General features: G+C 39.1%; 2 protein-coding genes across 2 annotated transcripts; one reads left to right on the forward strand and one right to left on the reverse strand.

Annotated features, from left to right (window-relative positions):
* Positions 1 to 647: 647 nt before the first annotated feature.
* On the reverse strand, positions 648 to 9,321 carry gask1b (golgi associated kinase 1B). The gene is made up of 4 exons (XM_079671653.1): positions 8,356 to 9,321; positions 7,112 to 7,329; positions 4,717 to 4,943; positions 648 to 2,094 (listed from the first exon to the last, which is right to left on the reverse strand). Exons 1-4 carry the CDS (start codon positions 9,242 to 9,244, stop codon positions 1,887 to 1,889), a joined length of 1,542 nt encoding a protein of 513 aa, XP_079527779.1. The 5' UTR covers positions 9,245 to 9,321; the 3' UTR covers positions 648 to 1,886.
* A 1,960-nt stretch (positions 9,322 to 11,281) lies between these two features.
* On the forward strand, positions 11,282 to 18,050 carry tmem144b (transmembrane protein 144b). The gene is made up of 12 exons (XM_079668227.1): positions 11,282 to 11,515; positions 11,617 to 11,772; positions 11,891 to 12,013; positions 12,856 to 12,955; positions 13,181 to 13,261; positions 13,407 to 13,485; positions 13,660 to 13,739; positions 14,324 to 14,442; positions 14,807 to 14,926; positions 16,200 to 16,297; positions 17,100 to 17,153; positions 17,362 to 18,050. The coding sequence occupies exons 1-12, from the start codon at positions 11,425 to 11,427 to the stop codon at positions 17,443 to 17,445; spliced, it is 1,185 nt and encodes a 394-aa protein (XP_079524353.1). The 5' UTR covers positions 11,282 to 11,424; the 3' UTR covers positions 17,446 to 18,050.
* Positions 18,051 to 18,316: the final 266 nt, after the last annotated feature.

Consider the following 18,316-nt stretch of genomic DNA (forward strand, 5'->3'; position numbering starts at 1 on the left):
GGACCAGTCTTCACTTCATCTATGTGCAATGTAGTAGGAACATGCTTTTCATTTGTGACGGCTAGCGCTTGGCTGAGATTGCCTGTGTTGACTGACTAGCTCTGCTTCTAGGCATGTTTGGGTTGAAGCATTTGACTTGCAGAACACGACATAATGTTTTATACATCACATTTCACTTCCTAAAAGTATGGACATAGGGGAAACTGTTATGATGCTTCTCTATGTGTTTGTGTATTGCCTTTACATATTATTGCTAAAAAGTCAAAAGTCTCCTATTTTCCGTGTGTATGTAACACAAGTGTGAGAATATGAAAGTAAGTTCCGCTGCAGAGCACTCTAGAGGGGTCTTTCTAACAAAAACACACAGAGGCGTGGACCCCACTGACGCACTAATGTGGGTGACGAGGGGTTAAAACAACATGCCCGGCACGGACACGAGAGAATAACCCACAAAGCCCCGTCGACTCCAGCTCTGAGAGCCCAAAGCACGCTGTTTACGACTGCAGGAGAAGTAGACACCACGCTCTGGCTCAGATTTCAGAGCCACAGACTATTTCTGACCATGCTTTGACACATTCTGCATAGACGTGAGAACATATATTTCATAATGCAGTTTTTAAGTTAACTTTGTAATGGTGGCTTCCCAATGTAGGACAATTATGAGTCAATGTTTTATATATCATGATAAAAGAGATTTAAATACAATTGCAGGTCTGTCTGTGATTCCATTAATTGAAATCACATGCTGCCATATTCAACGCCAAAATGCAATATAGCTGAACAAAATGGAAGGCCAACACTCATAATGGATGACAACCAAAGTGTGCTTGTTTTTCTCCAAAAATGATTTTATTATACAAAGAAATCCATTCATTGACCATCTGGAGCCCGAACATCTTCGACAATTAATAAATAAATACAGTGAAAATTGTTTTGTTTTTAAATGGAAAATAATAGTGCATATAAAAAAGTAACACCATTCGACTTCTCTTAAAGTTCTTCCGAGAACAGTCAACGCTAAGTTTCCAATGTCCAATCTTTATGATTGATGTTGCTGTGTTGTTGTGTTTACATTAAGACTGTATACAACATTGAATTACTAATTAAAATGGCAATCTTACTTCAGTGAAAAACCCCAATTAATGACTGGATTAGGGTTGTAGCTTGTTAGCTATACAATAAGAGGCTTAATCAACATCTCAATTCCTGCAAGAAAATAATATATAATTTAGTTCAGTTCATACACAATGCAAATGACTCTAAGCCTACTGAAAGGCCTCTGGGGGAGCAAAGATTATGACTGCACTATGCTCTGTACATAATGACATAAGTGTTATTGGCTCCAGGTAAGAGGGAAACAAAGACTTAAAAAGGACCGGTAGTGAAACACAAGACGCTAGGATCTATTGAATGCTGGCTAGGGGAAATTGAAGAAGCCTATCTTAGTTAAGAAATGTTTCCTAACTGCTAATTACTTGAATGGCTTTATGTTAAAAAGTTATCAACAACACAACATATGCTATTTGGAAAGAAAAGTCTGAATTTCTAACAATTCTTATAGCGATATGAGTCAATGGTCATTTTTCCAAAACATATTGATAAAAACTTGTAAATAATCCAATATTTAACGGCAAATTGATATGGTCCTGAGAAAAAGGGTCTGCTGAGGTTGAAACCATTATGTTTTTACGCTCTTATATTAAAGTGGATAATACAGAATCAATTTTAAACATTAACTCGTGTTTTTCAAAGGTACTTAAAAGAATGTAAGTGGAAACCATTTCAGTGTCTGGTAAGAGGATATTCTCTGACCCCCGTGAAGTCACAGGGTTCAAATCGTTATTATGTGCCGCATTCATTTGGCCACTAGACTGAAGTGACCCTCATCACACATTCATTGTTATGACTTTGATCCCATGTGCGTTGATGTAGGTGAGGAGGACCTTGGCCCGCCTCTCAATTACATCGATCAGCTTGTCGATGCCCTGCCGGCCTCCCTGGCTCTCCCAGTATGTCTCATCAAGAAACAGAGACTGAAGGAGCTTCTCCCTCAACCTCTTGCTCTGCAGCACAGACACCGCCGACTCTGGGAGCCTAGAGAGACAGAAAGTGAGTCAGGAAGAGTTCAATTCAATTAGAGTTTCAGGTAGATATCTCAGAGGCAGAGCTTCTCTTGGCTGGGAGCAGAAAATAATCTGATTAGTTCTGTGGTGATGCTTAAGTAGGCTAGACTGTTTTTATGAATCAAAGTGCCTCTACAAACATGCTCATAAAAGATACAAATCAACATGGTAGTGAAATTGTGTGCAACTTTATCGCAATGTTAAGAAGACAACTTTAACGAGAGGCAGAAGTGCAGAAACAATATTAGCTAAAGGGGAAGAACACGGGGAAAAGACAGTTGATAAAATAAGAACAACTTTATAACTCCTAACTTAATGTAATCTTTCTTCTCTACGGTATGCTGGTAAGAACGTCTCCGATAAAATCTGAGGACAGGAGTTTGCCTGAGTTTGGGGGAGGAATATTTGGAAATTAATTAGCCTATTGCTAGCGACGAGTCATGTTAGCTAGCTAGCGCCTACACATGTCCGCCAATGAGCAGCGTGTGGTTGCAAAGTTTTGGAAAGAGACGTTAAAAACCCACACAGATGTATCCCCATTCTATTGAAACAGTCATCCTTCATGTTTTTCTAAATACTGGAAATGATCAAAAGTCATTCCTGTGGGTGTTGCTAGTAGCAACAGACTCTTAGTTCTGGAATTTGTATCCTATTCACACATCTTGCAATTAGGCTCAGTAAAAGGCTCCACTCCTAAATGAAGTATCTGCAGAGATTGAAAATGAGATCGTATTACATGTGAAGCAGCAACTGGCTTGGAGCTGACCTGTGTAGGGTACTTACTATGAGTGGGGGAATGGTGTTAATGAACTAAAGTGCTGTTACTTGATACAGAGATGGATTTGTGCCTTGCATTCCTGTGTTATGGGAGGATTATGTTATTGTCTGCAAGAAGAGTTCGCCCGATGAATGTTTGTACAGCTAAAATGACATTAGCCCGCATGGTTTTTCATACCACTGCTACGCTGACGTCACCCAATTCATTCTGTCCTTTCCCCGCTCAGAGACCCAGGTCGTTGCATGCATCTCTGCTTGTCTAGCAGACATCTCTCAGTGGATGTCTGCTCACCACCTCAAGCTCAACCTTGACAAGACTGAACTGCTTTTCCTTCTGGGAAAAGATTGTTCCACTCTTGACCTAACAATCAACATCGGCACCTCTGTTGTTTCCCCGACTCAGACTGCAAGGAATCTGGGTGTGACCCTAGATAACAAACTGTCCTTCACTGCAAACATTGCTGCTACAACCCGCTGCTGCAGATACACTCTTTACAACATCAGGAGGATACGTCCCCTCCTGACCCAGAAAGTGATGCAGGTTCTGGCCCAGACTCTCGTCATCTCACGCCTAGACTACTGCGACTCCCTCCTGGCTGGTCTACCTGCATGTGCCATCCGACCTCTGCAGCTCATCCAGAATGCGGCGGCTCGTCTGGTCTTCAACCTTCCTAAATTCTCCCACACCACGCCGCTCCTCCGCTCCCTTCACTCGCTTCCAGTAACTGCTAGAATCCACTTCAAGACAATGGCTGCTGAATGGATCTGGCCCTTCCTACATCCAGGACATGGTTAAACCGTACAGCCCAGCACGTGCACTCCGCTCTGCATCAGCCAAACAACTCGCTGCACCCGCACTACGAGGGGGACCCAAGTTCCCATCAGCAAAAACACGTGGGTTTGCTATCCTGGCTCCAAAATGGTGGAATGAGCTCCCCATTGAAATCAGGACAGCAGAAAGCTTACACATCTTCCGGGGGGGGACTGAAAACTCATCTCTTTCGACTCCACTTCGAGCGATAGAATTACTAACAAAGAATTGCTAACAAAGCACTTATATACTAATAAAGGACTGGCTTATCTAAAGCCAGTTGAGTAGCACTTGAAATGTTTGGCTCTATGAAACCTGATGTACTTATATGATTCTGTTTTCTTCAAGTTTGTATCTTGTTGGTCGAACGCACTTATTGTAATTCACTTTGGATGAAAGCGTCAGTTAAATGTAATGTAATGTAAAAATGACAAAAGAGGGACTGAAGCTTTACAAATGTAGACTATGAAGATGACTGGGAGACGTGGACTGGCTGTTACCTACATTTGTAAGCAGATAATTACAGATCCATAAAGGAAAAAACATTATTAAGCCCCCTCAGATTCAGGCCAAACAAACATATTTACTTTGCTGAGCCATTTGTGATTCAGTGATTGAGTGGGTCAGTTTTACATTTTAAATTAAAAACAGGATTTGAAAGTTTAAAATATCCTTTGGGAGTTTGTACAATTCCCTTTGTGCTTTGTGTTTGCAGATTATTGTGCCAAAAATATTAAATTGAGTTTCTGAACAGGCCTATCAGATATTAAACACATTCCTTTCTGATGATCAAATCTGATTATTATTAGTATTTTAAAATTAGTAAATTAACTACCAATCAATTGAAATAGAAGATTGCTACATTTGACAAAAGTTGTTATTTTGCTATTTAGGTTATCACATTTTTTCTGATATCTTAAGAAACAACACATTCTGAGTGAAATTAAATATATTTCTATATAATAATCATACCAATATCAGTATTTATCACTGATCCAAACTTACTCTTTGATTCCTTCCAGGAGCCTGAAGTCCAGGTTGTCCTCATTGCGGTCGAAGAAGCCTTTGTTGTTGGTGAACACCAGGTGTCTGGGGTCGTGTCCCCTGTGGATGATGTTTGTCAGCTGTATGTGTTTCTGGTTCCCACACTCAGCATCGAGGCCCAGCACCACACACACATCCTCCTGTCTGGGCCTGAACCCACAGCAGCTCTTATCAAGACGGTTGTGAATCTGATAAACGAAAATAACATGTAGCTCACGGTGGGGCTTGATTCATAAATGCTTGTTCTCTTTCTATAACTCTTCTTGCCATAAACATATTTATTTCAAATCTCTACGGGCCCTCAAAGCGTGTTTCGCCTAAACAAGTCAGTAAACAAGTCAGTATTTACACACAATCATAATGAGGCTGCCATACAAGGTGCCACTTGAAGCAACTAACATGCACACACAATTACACACTGTTGGCAGTGCAATTAGGAACAACTTGGGATAACAAATCTTGCCTGAGGACTGGGAATCGACCCTACAACACTTCGCTCTACCTTACAGCCAAAGATGCCCTTACTGGTATTTTAAATTATCTCACAAGGTTAATAGAAAACAGCAACCTATCCAGCAGGTTGTTTATTATGATGCTTTCCTCAATGACCTTTGATCCGACAGCACTTCCTCGTACGTGACTCCTGCTTCCTATACAAGCACAGCCGAGCCATACTCCCAATGGAGGCTTCAAACCATCTGTCAATCATTAACTTCTTAATCATTTGATTGGCAGAAGCCTCAGGAGATGCTGCCAAGTCTAAGTAAAACAAAGGATGGAGCATCTCAGATGTCAATCATTGGTTTAACTTGGGACTTGTTAAGTCAATGAGCATCTGCCAACACATGCAGTGTGATTATCCACAATACATATTTATCTGTCAATCAACAAACCCCTACACGTAGATGCCCATATACAGCATCTTTAAATTGTTATGGACTCTAAAAACTTTCTGTCTTAGATAATGAAAATACAGGGTTTTGGTTTTGTTGTTTTGTTATAGGGAGACAAAGTAAGCCAGTGAAGCATTACTAAAAACATCTCTCTCCCTTTCTGTTTTGTAACATATTTTGTTATATCCACCTTTTTGCCTTTGTGCTTATTGTGTGGTAAAGGTACACATTCATTCAAATGAACTTCACAGCAATGGTATAAGAGGTCTAAGCATTGGTTTTACAAGCAGGGGCCCAAACGTACAACACCCAGATGTGACCCATTCAGTCTTTATCTATGCTCAAAGGAAGCTGGTATCTTAAATTATATCTAGATTACATCATCATTATTAGTAAGCCATTGGAGTAAGCCAAACTGCGACTATCTGGGAACTGTATCCACAGGAGCATTAATGAACTACAGCATTGTATGCATAACTATGAAGCATATTATAAGTGCATTTAAGGCCAATACTTTAACATATAGGCTAATGTATAGTGTCTTAAACTATAAAAGGTGGACAAACACACATAATATGCACAGAAAAAAACTAATTTTAAACTTCAAAATGCTATTTTTGTAATGTTATTATTAAAGCCATGGTTGTTTTCAATTGCTTAATCATTTGGTTATGAATTCATTACTGAAAAAATGTTATGATATTTCTGCTATTTCTCCTTAGGTCATTTAGTAATGTAAAAATCAAACCAGCTTTTTTATGGTTCAAGAAAGAAACACAATTAAGTACACTAACTTTAGAGATAATTTTTTCAGTTGCACAGTTTAACTTTGGCATCTGTATTCAGGAGTAAGCAGCCTGTCAGGGTGTTTTAAGGATAAGAAAGTATATCTATGAAGTGAAATGAGTTGTTCAATATCAAAGAAACCAATGTACCTTAACTGTTTTCAGATGACTTGCGTCTTTCATTAGATTTATTATGTGCCAAGTCTGTTCCTCTTAACTGCACAGTATTAATTTAACTTTACCGTTAAAAAATCAGTTCATCAGGAACTTGAATAAAGAATAAAGATAAATAGCCAAAGCAGTGGCACTTTGACCTCAATGCCAGACTTAATAGTAATAAAGTTATTCAATATATTTGAAAGTCATGTTTTTTCATTTACTCACTCGGCTAGTTTTGCTCTTTAATGTTCATGCAATGCATTTTAAAGTGATAATAATGCAATATCAGTGATCCAGGCTTTCCACATAGGAAACAAGACTTAATTACAGGAAAAAAGAAAGGTTAAAAATAGTCATTTATGAAGCATTTTTGGAAGCATCAAGAGGCTGCAACTGCATGAAAGCAAACAGAAGGACAGAAGGAAGCAACCATGTTTTTGCTATTCATAGTCATGTGGACATTTCAAATATTTGAGTCATTATTGTCTTAGTTTTTAAATGTTATATTGCTTGTGTTACCTGTAGTAAGAAGTCAAACAGAGCCAGTTTACTCCACTCATAGTGATGCACCGTGGAGCAGCCGGAGTCAGGCTTTGGGCTGATGTTTTTATGCCAACACTTCTGTTTCAGGGAACTCTGGTATTCCCCCCATGTCATCCTCACCGTGGCCCTGCCTGCAGCAAGGCCTTGTGGGTAGAGAGATGCATCCCATAACAACACTGGCCTGGGCAGGCCATCTACAGAGTGAGGATAAAAGGATTATATGGTTAGATCTCAGCAACTGTTTGGTCTCAGTGAGTTTTTTTTGTGGGCCTATTTTTACCAAAGAAAAGCTTACTGAGCAATGCAAACGCTTTGTCGGTGGTAAACGCATAAACACCTGCACAGCAAAACCTCATCATTTTACCCTGTATAATGAAGCAGATCAAAAGTGGACTGTGGATACATTTTCTGATATACTTTCCTTTTGCACATCATTCATTTGAAATCACGAAACAACCAACTGTGGAGACTCTAAGAAACATGATCTGTAGACGGACACAGATGTTATATTCACAGATGGAATCAAAGAGTTGTGGAGAGTAAACAAAATTGGACAGCTGCTGTCGCCTGCTATGCATATTCCCATAAAGTAAGAGCTCAGTGCTGACATTCTCAACATGTTTCAGAAGTTAGAATGTATACCTTCCCTGACCTGTCTTAGGTTCAAATATGTGGATACCTTTTTGTCTGTACTGGCCCTGCTTATGGCCTCTAAGGAAATAGTCCTGACTGAGTGGGCCCACATGCTGAGTGCCAAAGTTTCAGTGTGTGGTACAAAAGCACATGGCACATGGATCTTCAGCACACATATTTTCCACCACTAGACCTCAACTTCATAGCAAATGAGTTAACTGACATGTAATTAAATTTGTACAGGACATTTACTGTATACATACATTTAAAAGGCTTGTGTGATAAGTCTGTTTTTCAAATGGCTTTATCCCCAGACAATACATCTATTACAAATTGGCATACACTCTATCTGCAGGGGGATTTTGAAATGTGTTTGTTCTGTTTTTAGTTGTGAACTAAAAGGCGCGTACACAGAAAGAATGCAACTTTGACTGAGGTTATAGTTAGAGATGACACACATAAAGGACAAGTTAGATTGTTAGATGAAGCAATCACATGAATTAACTTGGTTTTAACAGTGCCCTACACCAAGTGTTATCCAGATTGGGTCAGAATAGAATAAACGTTGTCCTCTCCTGTTGACATACCGTGTAAGAAGCTGAACTTTCTGTTGACTGCTGGTAATGTCCTATTGAGCCCCAGCACCCTGTCAAGATGGAAAGCGAAGACCTCGGTGGTGTCCACGGGGCTGCTGATCACTCCACACTGCCCTTCACACACATTGTTCCCTTGTGTGTCTCTTTGGTTGCCCAATGAAACGCTTGTCTCGCCCTCAAATATTAAAAGTGACGTATAATCCCCATGAATAACTTCTTTGATGCGCAAAATGTTGGCATCCGCTAGAAAGCGCATGGCTTTCACGTCCTGGGGGCTGAGCCATGGCGGTGCCCTCTGACTGTAAATTCGGATAGAACTAATGTGAGAGTCTGCCTGTGAATCTGTATGATGTGTAGGGATTATATCCAATAATTTATAATGAACATCCTTGGTTTCTCCCAAGAAATTCTTATGTGGAAAGTTTCGCTGAATTTGGCCCACGTCCCGCAACAAAGTGCCACGTTTGTTCTGCGTAAAAGCTGAGTTAGCCTCCGTAATCCTTTTCACTTTTTTCCTCAGTTTTGGTCTGATTGTCCCCCGAATATTAGCAGGTTTCAGTCGCTTAGTCTTTAGCGTTATGTAGACCACGTTTGACCGTGTCGGGACAACAGAGTCCGCACCGGTCTGAAAATCCACATTGTCTGATTGAGCATCACTAATATCCAAAGTATACAATCCACGGGTGAGTCGGTACTTGTCTTTATCAGTCCTCCTATCCCGGTGCTGCTTCGAGTATCCAACTTGTGAAACAACCAACAACAAATAAATAACACAAACGCTGGCAATGATTAAACTCCTGTTGGAAAGAGGGCACCTCCGGTAGCTGCTGCTCAGTCTTAGGAAAGGGAAGAGCAGCCAGTGAAAGCGAAACTTCCCCATTATAACTTATGATATTATTACGGTTGAGTGTCTTTTTTGACAAACTCAAACCAGGGAGGAGCGCACAACTTCCGAAACTCATCTTGGAAAGGAGGATTTGTGGCCACATAATGCATGGGGACAACTGCGTGGGATGGACAGGGCTGGGAAACCACCCTCTGACCCAACATGAGGACACAACAACTTTTTTTTTTAACGTATTTCTACCTTCAGACATAGCTATAGTCCAACATGGTGAATACAAATAACAGAAATCATACTTGGATATCATTTATTCAGTTTGTTTTGCCTAACTACGTATGCTGCTGAAATTCGTTGAATTACCACGGACAAAAACTATATCTGTTGATTGGTATGAAATGGTCTGCCACAATAACAGGTTATAAAAAGTAGCGACAAAATCACATATGTATGTTTTGGATATCATCCCATTCATTTTCACCCTGGATATGAATACAAGAGCTATCCTAGCAGTTTGTGCAAACATGTAATTCATGAACAAATGTTTTATATATCAACTTTCGAGTTAGGGGGGTTCTTAAAATATATTACTAAAACCATTGATCCATTATAGGACCTGAATACACGCGTTTTAGGCGACACCTGCTGGTCCAGTTCCTTCATCTTTAATTGGCTGAGCGCACATTCACATATTACAGACACAATTGAATATGCACGTGAAAAGTAGAACAGTTAGCAGCGGGAAACCACAATATCCTCCTGTGGAAGGAGCTGGACCTGGAGCCCATGAAAAGGATTTCCTGAGGCCGAAAATAAAACGGCTAAATATAGAGCTATTGTGCTGTGGCCTATATACAGTAGACTTGTATTGTAGATTATGTAGATAACTGATGATGTGCTGTCTTCCTAGAATAAGAAGGAGATGAGGATTTGAATGTGCAGATATTGAAGAATAACTCACATTCTATTCACTGGACAGAAATATATGTTGAAACTGCAAATGTCGACCTCACCTCACCTAGCTTGATACATCTTTGTTTTGATATGCCTATAATATAATGTCAGTTAATGCTGTATCATTGATCTGGATCCTTAACTATAACAACTAAAGGTATCAGCATTGTAATGGCGTGGCCTATGATGTCAGCCTAGATTTGTGTTTCCTTTGAAATGTTACGTAAATAAAAAGCTGATTATAATAATCAAGTACAGTGCTTGGGTAAATTATTTGGTTACTTCCCACCAACATGAACAAACATATTGTGATCATTTTTTAAATTAATAATAATAATAACTTTATTTGTATAGCACCTTTCACGCATCCCAAAATGCTTAACAGAGCAAGTTGAGGTACAGAAAAATCTTGACAATGAACAAAAATGACCAAAAGCAAGGTACAAAAACTAAATAAAAAGGGTTACATCCCTTTGATTTTTTTTAAAATACAATAACTTTTTGATTTGACTTTTAATTTGGGTTAGTTTTAGTGTTATCATGTTAATACATGATAACACTAAAACTAACATGATAACACTAAAACTAACCCAAATTAAAAGTCAAATCAAAAGGTTATTGTATTTTAAAAAAAAACAAAGGGATGTAGCTGTTTTCAGATTTGCTTCTGTTCCACAGAAAGCAGCCTTCCCATATTTTCTCATAACACACTTAACGTACTTATTAAATAAAGGCAGTGTAGGACCTGAGTGTTCTTGTAGGGCTGTACTGTAAGATGATAGGCAGTCACTCAATGATAAATGAAGGGTCAATATTTTGTAAGGCTATGTAGATCAATAAAAGAACTTCAATCCATGAAAGATGCTGGTAACCGTGATTCCAGCAGAAGGGAAATATGATTTCTCTTTTTGTTGTTTCGTTTAAAATCCTGGCTGCAGGCTTCTCAATAAATAATAAATACATGTATAATTTAATTAAAACATTTTCCACGATTCAGCACATCTTATATTTTAACAAAGCCACAAACATGAAATTAAAACTGCTCTCATGAGATTAAAAAAATATCTCAGATGTCTTTTTCGCCACCGGTCCGGCAGCATTTAACTCCCTGTGGTCATGGATCCATTTCAGCCTGTGAGTTAGAGTGAGTGATTGGGTAATTGGCAGCACCTGGCTGAGCTTTACTCCTCACTGCACAGACACACACACACACACACACGGTCTCTTGCTGTTTAACACGACAGAAAACAACCGTTACTTTTAACATGCTTGAATCAAAACTCCCCCATTTGCTTTTATTTTTTATCACATTGTTGATGGTGAGCTGTAACAGTATGGAAAATGCTGCTGACCAAGGTGAGAGAATTGTTTGTGATTACATGTTAAGGAGCCTGAGGATGGCATGTTGTCCGAAATCAAAAATCTTTGGTCTTTACTTTGCTTTAAACTTTTTCCAGATGCGGAAGGTGGTGAAAACGCAACAGCAGGCATCTTGGGAACGGTTCAAATTACCAATATTACTTATTTTTCCTATGGATTAGCTGCTAATGTGGTTGCTGTGCTTTTGTATGGAAGCAACTATGTTCCTCTTAAAAGAGTAGAGACTGGAGATGGTAAGCATACAGTTCTTGCTTTTCTTTTAAATATGTCAGTATGGGGAAGGACTTTTTCTAGTCAAATCAAAAAGCGTTTTTTTGCATGCCTATATGACAATGAGTGTTTTGTTTACAGGTATGTTCTTTCAGTGGGTATACAGTGCAGCAATATGGGCTGTAACCTTGTTTGGAGACATAATTCTTGACTCGCCCAAATTCCATCCTTTTGCAATGCTTGGAGGTGTCCTCTGGGCTACAGGTAAAAGCAAACCGTAATCATTTGTCATGTTTTCATGAGATTGAATGCATTTGTATCACTGGAGCAAGTCACCTTCAAGTGTGGATGAATGTAGCAACAGACCATCTTATTTCACAAGTCCAATTTTAAAATACTGACATTGAATCTGTTGCTGTGAGGAATGACACACTTTAAGGGCCAGATAGACCCAGGTTCTTTGGTTGCAGGGAGCCGTTAAGATCTCCTTTTTTTTTGTTATCCTCAAGGGGAAATGCAGTTCTGTACTCTAGTGTTATTTTACTATTACAGACATACAGCTGGAAATGAACACACACACACACACACACACACACACACTCTCTTGCACTAACAGGACCAATAGAAATGCACTAATGAAGAGGTAGTAGAGCAGAGCGATGGGGCTGTCAATGTTCTGGCGCCCAAAAGCAGTCAGGGATATGGTGCCTTGTTCAAGGACAACTTGGCGGTGCCCATCAGTGAACTGGCTCTTATCCAGCTACAAGTCAACCCTCCATATATTTGGCCAGATCGGGACTTGAACCGGCGACTCTCTGGTTTCCAGCCTAAGTCCCTGAGCTGCGCTCTGTACATCTGGCTTAAAAATACAGCCTTGCAAATTAATTAAAAAGAGGCATTTTATTTTGCCGATCAAGCATTCCATTCAGTTCTGCATAAAACTTGAAAACAAATATTCCAATGTATTCCTAGTTTGGATTGCCTAAAACCTTTTGCACTGCATTCTCCTCTGTGGACTTTATTGTTGACATGTGTCACAAGCTTCACAAAGAGGGATACTACCTGTACGTGGCTTGCATGATGCTTACTTTTTTCCCCATCCACAGGCAATATAACGGTTGTTCCAATTGTGAAAACGATTGGCCTCGGCCTGGGGACTCTGATTTGGGGCTCTTGTAGTTTGTTGATGGGCTGGGGAACTTCACGGTGAGTTAGAGTTATGTTCCTCCACTCGGAATGGGAAATGAATTTCCTTCCTTTTTGTTGACTTTTTTTTTCTAGATTAAGAAAAACTTTATATTAGAAGGGCATCCTGGGAAATAAATGTTTTAAGACAGTGGCTGGTTCCTGTTGTATAGATTTCACCGCAGGGGACCGTTTTAATTTGGCAGTTCAAAAGAAAGTGAACATCTAAATGACTTTTCTTCACAGGTTTGGCTTGTTTGGGATTACTGCAGAGGAGGTTTCCAGGCCAATATTAAACTATTGTGGAGCAGGGATGTGTCTTCTAAGGTAAACTTCAAATGGGAAATTATCCCACCTTCCTGCCAGTTTGATTATTCTATAGCTGCAAATGGAACAAAAGACACCACTGTCTAATATTGAGTTATGTTTTGGATGTCAGATGACTGATGTGACTTCTTTTGATTTGTTACAGTGGCCTTATCTTTTTCTGTGTGAAAACGAACGTGGAACTGCATCCAATCTCTGAATCAATCCCATTACTTCTTGAGAGGGTAAGGGCATTGATTTGCTGTTTTATTTTTATCCTCGCCTTATCTAAAAAAAAAAAGTAATTTCTGACGTCAAACTGGAACCAAGTTCAAGAATCTGAAGGACAATCCATCCATGTTGTGATGACTTTGACATGCTTTGTGTTTTGAAGTACAACATGCTTTCACCCTCTACAGAGAATAAATTCAAGCAGCTATTGTCCGAGTTCCTCCGACTTTTGGATAGACATCATCGGATTGAAGACCAGGCGTTTTGTGTGAGCTCAAATATTTATCAGTCAGTGAGCTATGTGAACACATATTGTTCTTGCCGGCTAAAAGCAGAAGCAAGGGACATTTTATGAAACATTGATTACATTATAACTATAAATGCTCTTTTAGGAGGAAACAAGTATGTTTGTAAACTAGGCCCCAGGCTTTCACTATTATGTGAACAGCTGCTGGGAGGCTTGGTGTTAAATGTAACATGATGTGTCTCTTGGCAAGCATTTATTTTCCAGGCAACATTTTTTAAGTACACCTTTTCATTCAGTCATGACTCACACAATTTCACTATTAATACATCACTTAAATTAGAGTAGGTGGGTTGCAGCAAAATAAAGAACAAGCCAGGGGGACTTAAAAACTCAATGCAATTAGGGAAACAGCAGAGCTTTGTAAAATGTAAAAACGATTGGCGATGGACACTAGAAAAAATGATGTATCCACTTTGAAATATCTTTTTTAAAAGGCCATGTTATGTGTCTGTTTTATATGAAATGGTCTGCTTTATTAAAAACATGTTTCAGTGGAGGTTTGAAACCCATCCATCATGCAGTTTCTGAGTGTCACTCTTCTTTAGAGGCTACCTGCTTGCTGTTGTGTCGGGCCTGCTGTACGGCTCCGTCTATTCGCCCATCCTCTACATTCAGAGCCATTCATCATTCCGGGACAGCATGTTCTACGGAGCCAGTGTCTATGGTAGGTGTTCAGTGTTTGATACCAGCCTTCACTTTCACCTTTTTTTGTTTTTTAAAAGCTATTATCGATACATCTTACTTAACTGGGAAAAAGATTACAATGTCTTCTGGGGTTTAAGACCGTATCACATAGTTATCCTATAAATAACACCTGATCCACCAGGGTACCAGGTTCAATATCCAGCTTTGTGAGAGTCACTGCGACGGTACGCCTTCCCTTTTTTGTGCTGCTTTAAAATGGCTCTAGCTTTGATATTGGTTCTACTGACTCACCTCTTAAAGCATGGGACACTTGATGTCTTCATTGCAAACCTACAGGGAAGAAAAGGGAATAATGTAACTGTCAATTCTTGTCTTCTCAACAGACCTCGACTATGTTCACTCGGTGTGCTCTGGGATTCTTGCTACAAGCACAGTGTACTTTGCCATCTACTGTGTTGCCATGAAAAACAGGCCCAGAGTCTACTCCAGAGTCATCCTACCAGGTAACTCGTTATCACTCGGGTGTTTCGTGGCATAACCAACATTGCAACTGCTGTAAACCTAGGGGCATGGCATTTTAGTTTTTGCTCTTATTGATATGTTTTATCCATAACCTAAAGGCATTGATATTCCGAGCCCATGTGTTTTTAATCAGTGGTTCCAATACCTTTATCCTAGAGACCCCTTTTCCTCTCATTGAGTAAACCTAAGATTCCTAACAAAGTGACATATTTTATGGATATTTCAGTTAACATACAATGAATACAAATAACGGTCCAGAACAACCAAAACACTGTACAGTTAACCCAAATATTGAAGCCAATAACAGCAGGAAGTTTGTGCAAAACGGGAAAAAAAAGGGTTGATTTTTCACCAGATTTTTTTTTCATGTGAGATTAAAAAGAAATGTATACAAATCCTGAAATGGGCTCGTTGTAGATTTAAAAATAAAAAGTTGTTGTACACCCTTTTTAAGATAAAGTAGGCTTTGATAACCCCATAGTGTCTGTCATACTAGTGGTTTCAAACCAATAGGATCCAATAGAAAACTAAAAATAATATCCTGCAAACCATGAGTACATTTTGTCTGTAACTTGAGTAAATGTCTTCAAAAAACAAAGGTAGTGAGAATATTTGTTTGTTCCATTGTGAATCAATTTGGTCATTCTACAGTTTCCAGGAAAACATACTGTCTTTTTCTTGTTTCAATTAAAAGGCAATTACTAATAAAACTAGGTTTTGCAGACAGATATGATTGATAAGAGAAGGATCTATGCAAGTGATTAACACGGAAATATAAAATAATATTCCTTGACATTTTGACAAATTATGCAGTTTGCTTGTCAAGCACAACTTAAACAAGTTGTATGAAATGTTAAAACAACATAGTCCAAATTCATGAAGATAAGCCTCTGTGTTTGCCTCTCTGGACACCAAACTCTTGCACTCTCACATTGGTGTAGGGGTTGTATGATCTCCTGGGATGATACACAAGGCTTTTTGGCGCTGGGATGATTTTGGTGAAACTGGATAATATATGATGGAGTAAACTTTGACTGTTTTCCCTTGTGATGTCCTTGGGCTGCTTTGCCTTGACTACTTTTCTGACGGACAGAAAACTGTATTCAAATAATTCACCTCATGCATAATGTTGCTTTAATTATGTGCAAAATGTAGAACCTGCAATCTCTTCAAGTGAAATGTCGGCCTATGTGCTGTGTAGTGTATCCGAGTCGGCGTGACAAAAGTACACTCTTGTCTCCGTCTGCTCGTCAGGTATTTTGTCTGGATTGATGTGGGCATCGGCCACATACTGCTGGTTCCTGGCCAATACCTACCTGAGTGCTGTCGTTACCTATCCTATTGTCACTGCCGTAAGTACACCATGTCCTGACAGCTGAATGGGCTGGGTAATTGAAATACTGTCTGTTTGCCTCGACGTAGAAGAGCGAGTCTTCAATTATTATCCGTCAATGATGGAAAGGAAAAACACTTGAACAATTTACATCAGTCGTTGCGGATGTTTCAGTTAAGTTTGACGTGTCAGAATCCTTCTATAGTCTGAGGTTCATTAAACTCTCCAGCTGCAGACCTGCATGACAAACGGATGAATCTAATTGCCATTATCTAGCCGAGCATGGTTTATATTTTTTTGATTTCTGAGATATCTGTCTCTGATTGGAATATTGCCTCTGTGGTGCTTTGGCAAAAATCTTTATGAAGTGTGCAGAATTTTAAAAGGAAAAGTTAATTTCCCAGAAGATCATGACCACTCGGTAATTGCCATGGCAATCCACAAACTTTATTTTGACTTGTCAACTTTAAAAGTAGAAATTGGCTTTTAATACGAGTTTCATTAAGAAAAGGGATGGTTTTGAAATGATGACCTTAGCAAAAGTTGACAGGTTATAAACAATCAGTTTCTCTGGGGGCAGTTTAGCCAGACTTAATGTTAGATGGAAGAACTACTGTTTGTTCTGGTGACATAATGAGCTCCTGCATCGCGTATTCCCCCTTACTGTTATGTTGACATTATTGCTTCCTCTGTTGAAATGCCCAGGAAATTACACTTGTTGGCATACTTTTAAAAACTTTTGATTTATGAGATCTTCAAAAATATTAATAGTAAATTATTTGAATCTTTAATTTGTGCTTTTTTTTTTTTTCACTCTGCAGGGATACGGTCTGGTTGCAGCCCTGTGGGGATCCTTGGTGTTCAAAGAGATTAGGGTAAGGATTATTATCAATCTGGTTGTAAACCATCTCTACATTCCTCCTTGTATAAATATACTGCATAGTTTACCAAGGAGGACATGACTTCCTCCAGATGAAGGTTAACAGCTTTTCAACTTTCAGTATTGTCTTCAACATTTGAAATCAAGGAAAACACCCTAACCCTACATTTGAGTAACGCCCTCCATGTGATTTTTCCTCTCAGGGTTTAGGCAACTGTTTAATCTTCTCCTTGGCGTCCGTTGTCGTGCTGACCGGCTCCTTGCTGACCGCCATCTCAAAGATCTAATAAAGCGGAAGACCGTCGTGTAAAAACATCAAGAAAAGGCCATATTCATTCATCACAAACAATGTGCTTGGTTTTATGAAATCCCATTAAATGACTTTAAAGCTGTCTTTAGAAAAAAAAAATGGAAATGGCTTTTTTTTGTATTCTCCTAGTTAACATTTGGCGAAAGCTTCCTTTACAGAAATGCCCTCATAGCTGTTAAAAGAGGAGTATACTGTCAAACTTTTACTTCACAAATCATGCTATTAAAACATCTTTGATAATGACATCACTGTGTGTTGCTCTTAAAAATATCACTTTATAGGCAGTCTTTTATATTTCTGTCCACACCAGTGGTTCTCCACAGCTCATGGCCTCATGCCCATCTACTCCCCATGGAGCTCGGTGTGTGTGTGCAGTGTTGTGACATTAAAGCAGTGTGCTCTTGATTTAATTTGTATCGTGCACCGGGGAGAATATAGTTGATAACACACATTTGACATGAGAGTCCTCTCTGAATAATTATATGGGGTTAATGAAATCAAGAAGGAGCAATGTCTTACCGATCTTAAACTATGTCAAATGTTACAAATATGCAAATAAAAATACAACTCTCAAACAGTAAAGATTGCTGCTGGAGCCCTTATTGTTTGACTGATTTCGTTGTGTTTGTGCAGCAAAAACCTCAGAAAGTTGAATTGTAATTTGGGTTGCAAATGCCACAAACTATCGGGCACAAAAATGACACTCTGATCTAAAAATAATGTTGGAAGAATGACATTCATACAAGTTTTACTCGAAGGTTAAAGTAATGTCATTTCAATTTGTGAGAAACGCATCTTCACTGAAACTCACACACTGCATCAAATGATTGTATCCATGTTTATCTTAA

This window comes from Notothenia rossii (assembly GCF_949606895.1).
Source record: "Notothenia rossii genome assembly, chromosome: 3".
NCBI lineage: Eukaryota > Metazoa > Chordata > Actinopteri > Perciformes > Nototheniidae > Notothenia > Notothenia rossii.

Excerpts from the sequence above, each read along its gene's own strand:
- gask1b (XM_079671653.1), bottom strand. The coding sequence starts at position 9,244 with ATGGGGAAGTTTCGCTTTCACTGGCTGCTCTTCCCTTTCCTAAGACTG. Across the intron at positions 7,330-8,355 it reads AAAGTTCAGCTTCTTACACG|ATGGCCTGCCCAGGCCAGTG; the intron begins GTATGTCAACAG and ends CTCACTCTGTAG. Across the intron at positions 4,944-7,111 it reads TGTTTGACTTCTTACTACAG|ATTCACAACCGTCTTGATAA; the intron begins GTAACACAAGCA and ends TTCGTTTATCAG.
- tmem144b (XM_079668227.1), top strand. The coding sequence starts at position 11,425 with ATGCTTGAATCAAAACTCCCCCATTTGCTTTTATTTTTTATCACATTG. Across the intron at positions 12,956-13,180 it reads ATGGGCTGGGGAACTTCACG|GTTTGGCTTGTTTGGGATTA; the intron begins GTGAGTTAGAGT and ends TTTTCTTCACAG. Across the intron at positions 13,262-13,406 it reads GCAGGGATGTGTCTTCTAAG|TGGCCTTATCTTTTTCTGTG; the intron begins GTAAACTTCAAA and ends GATTTGTTACAG.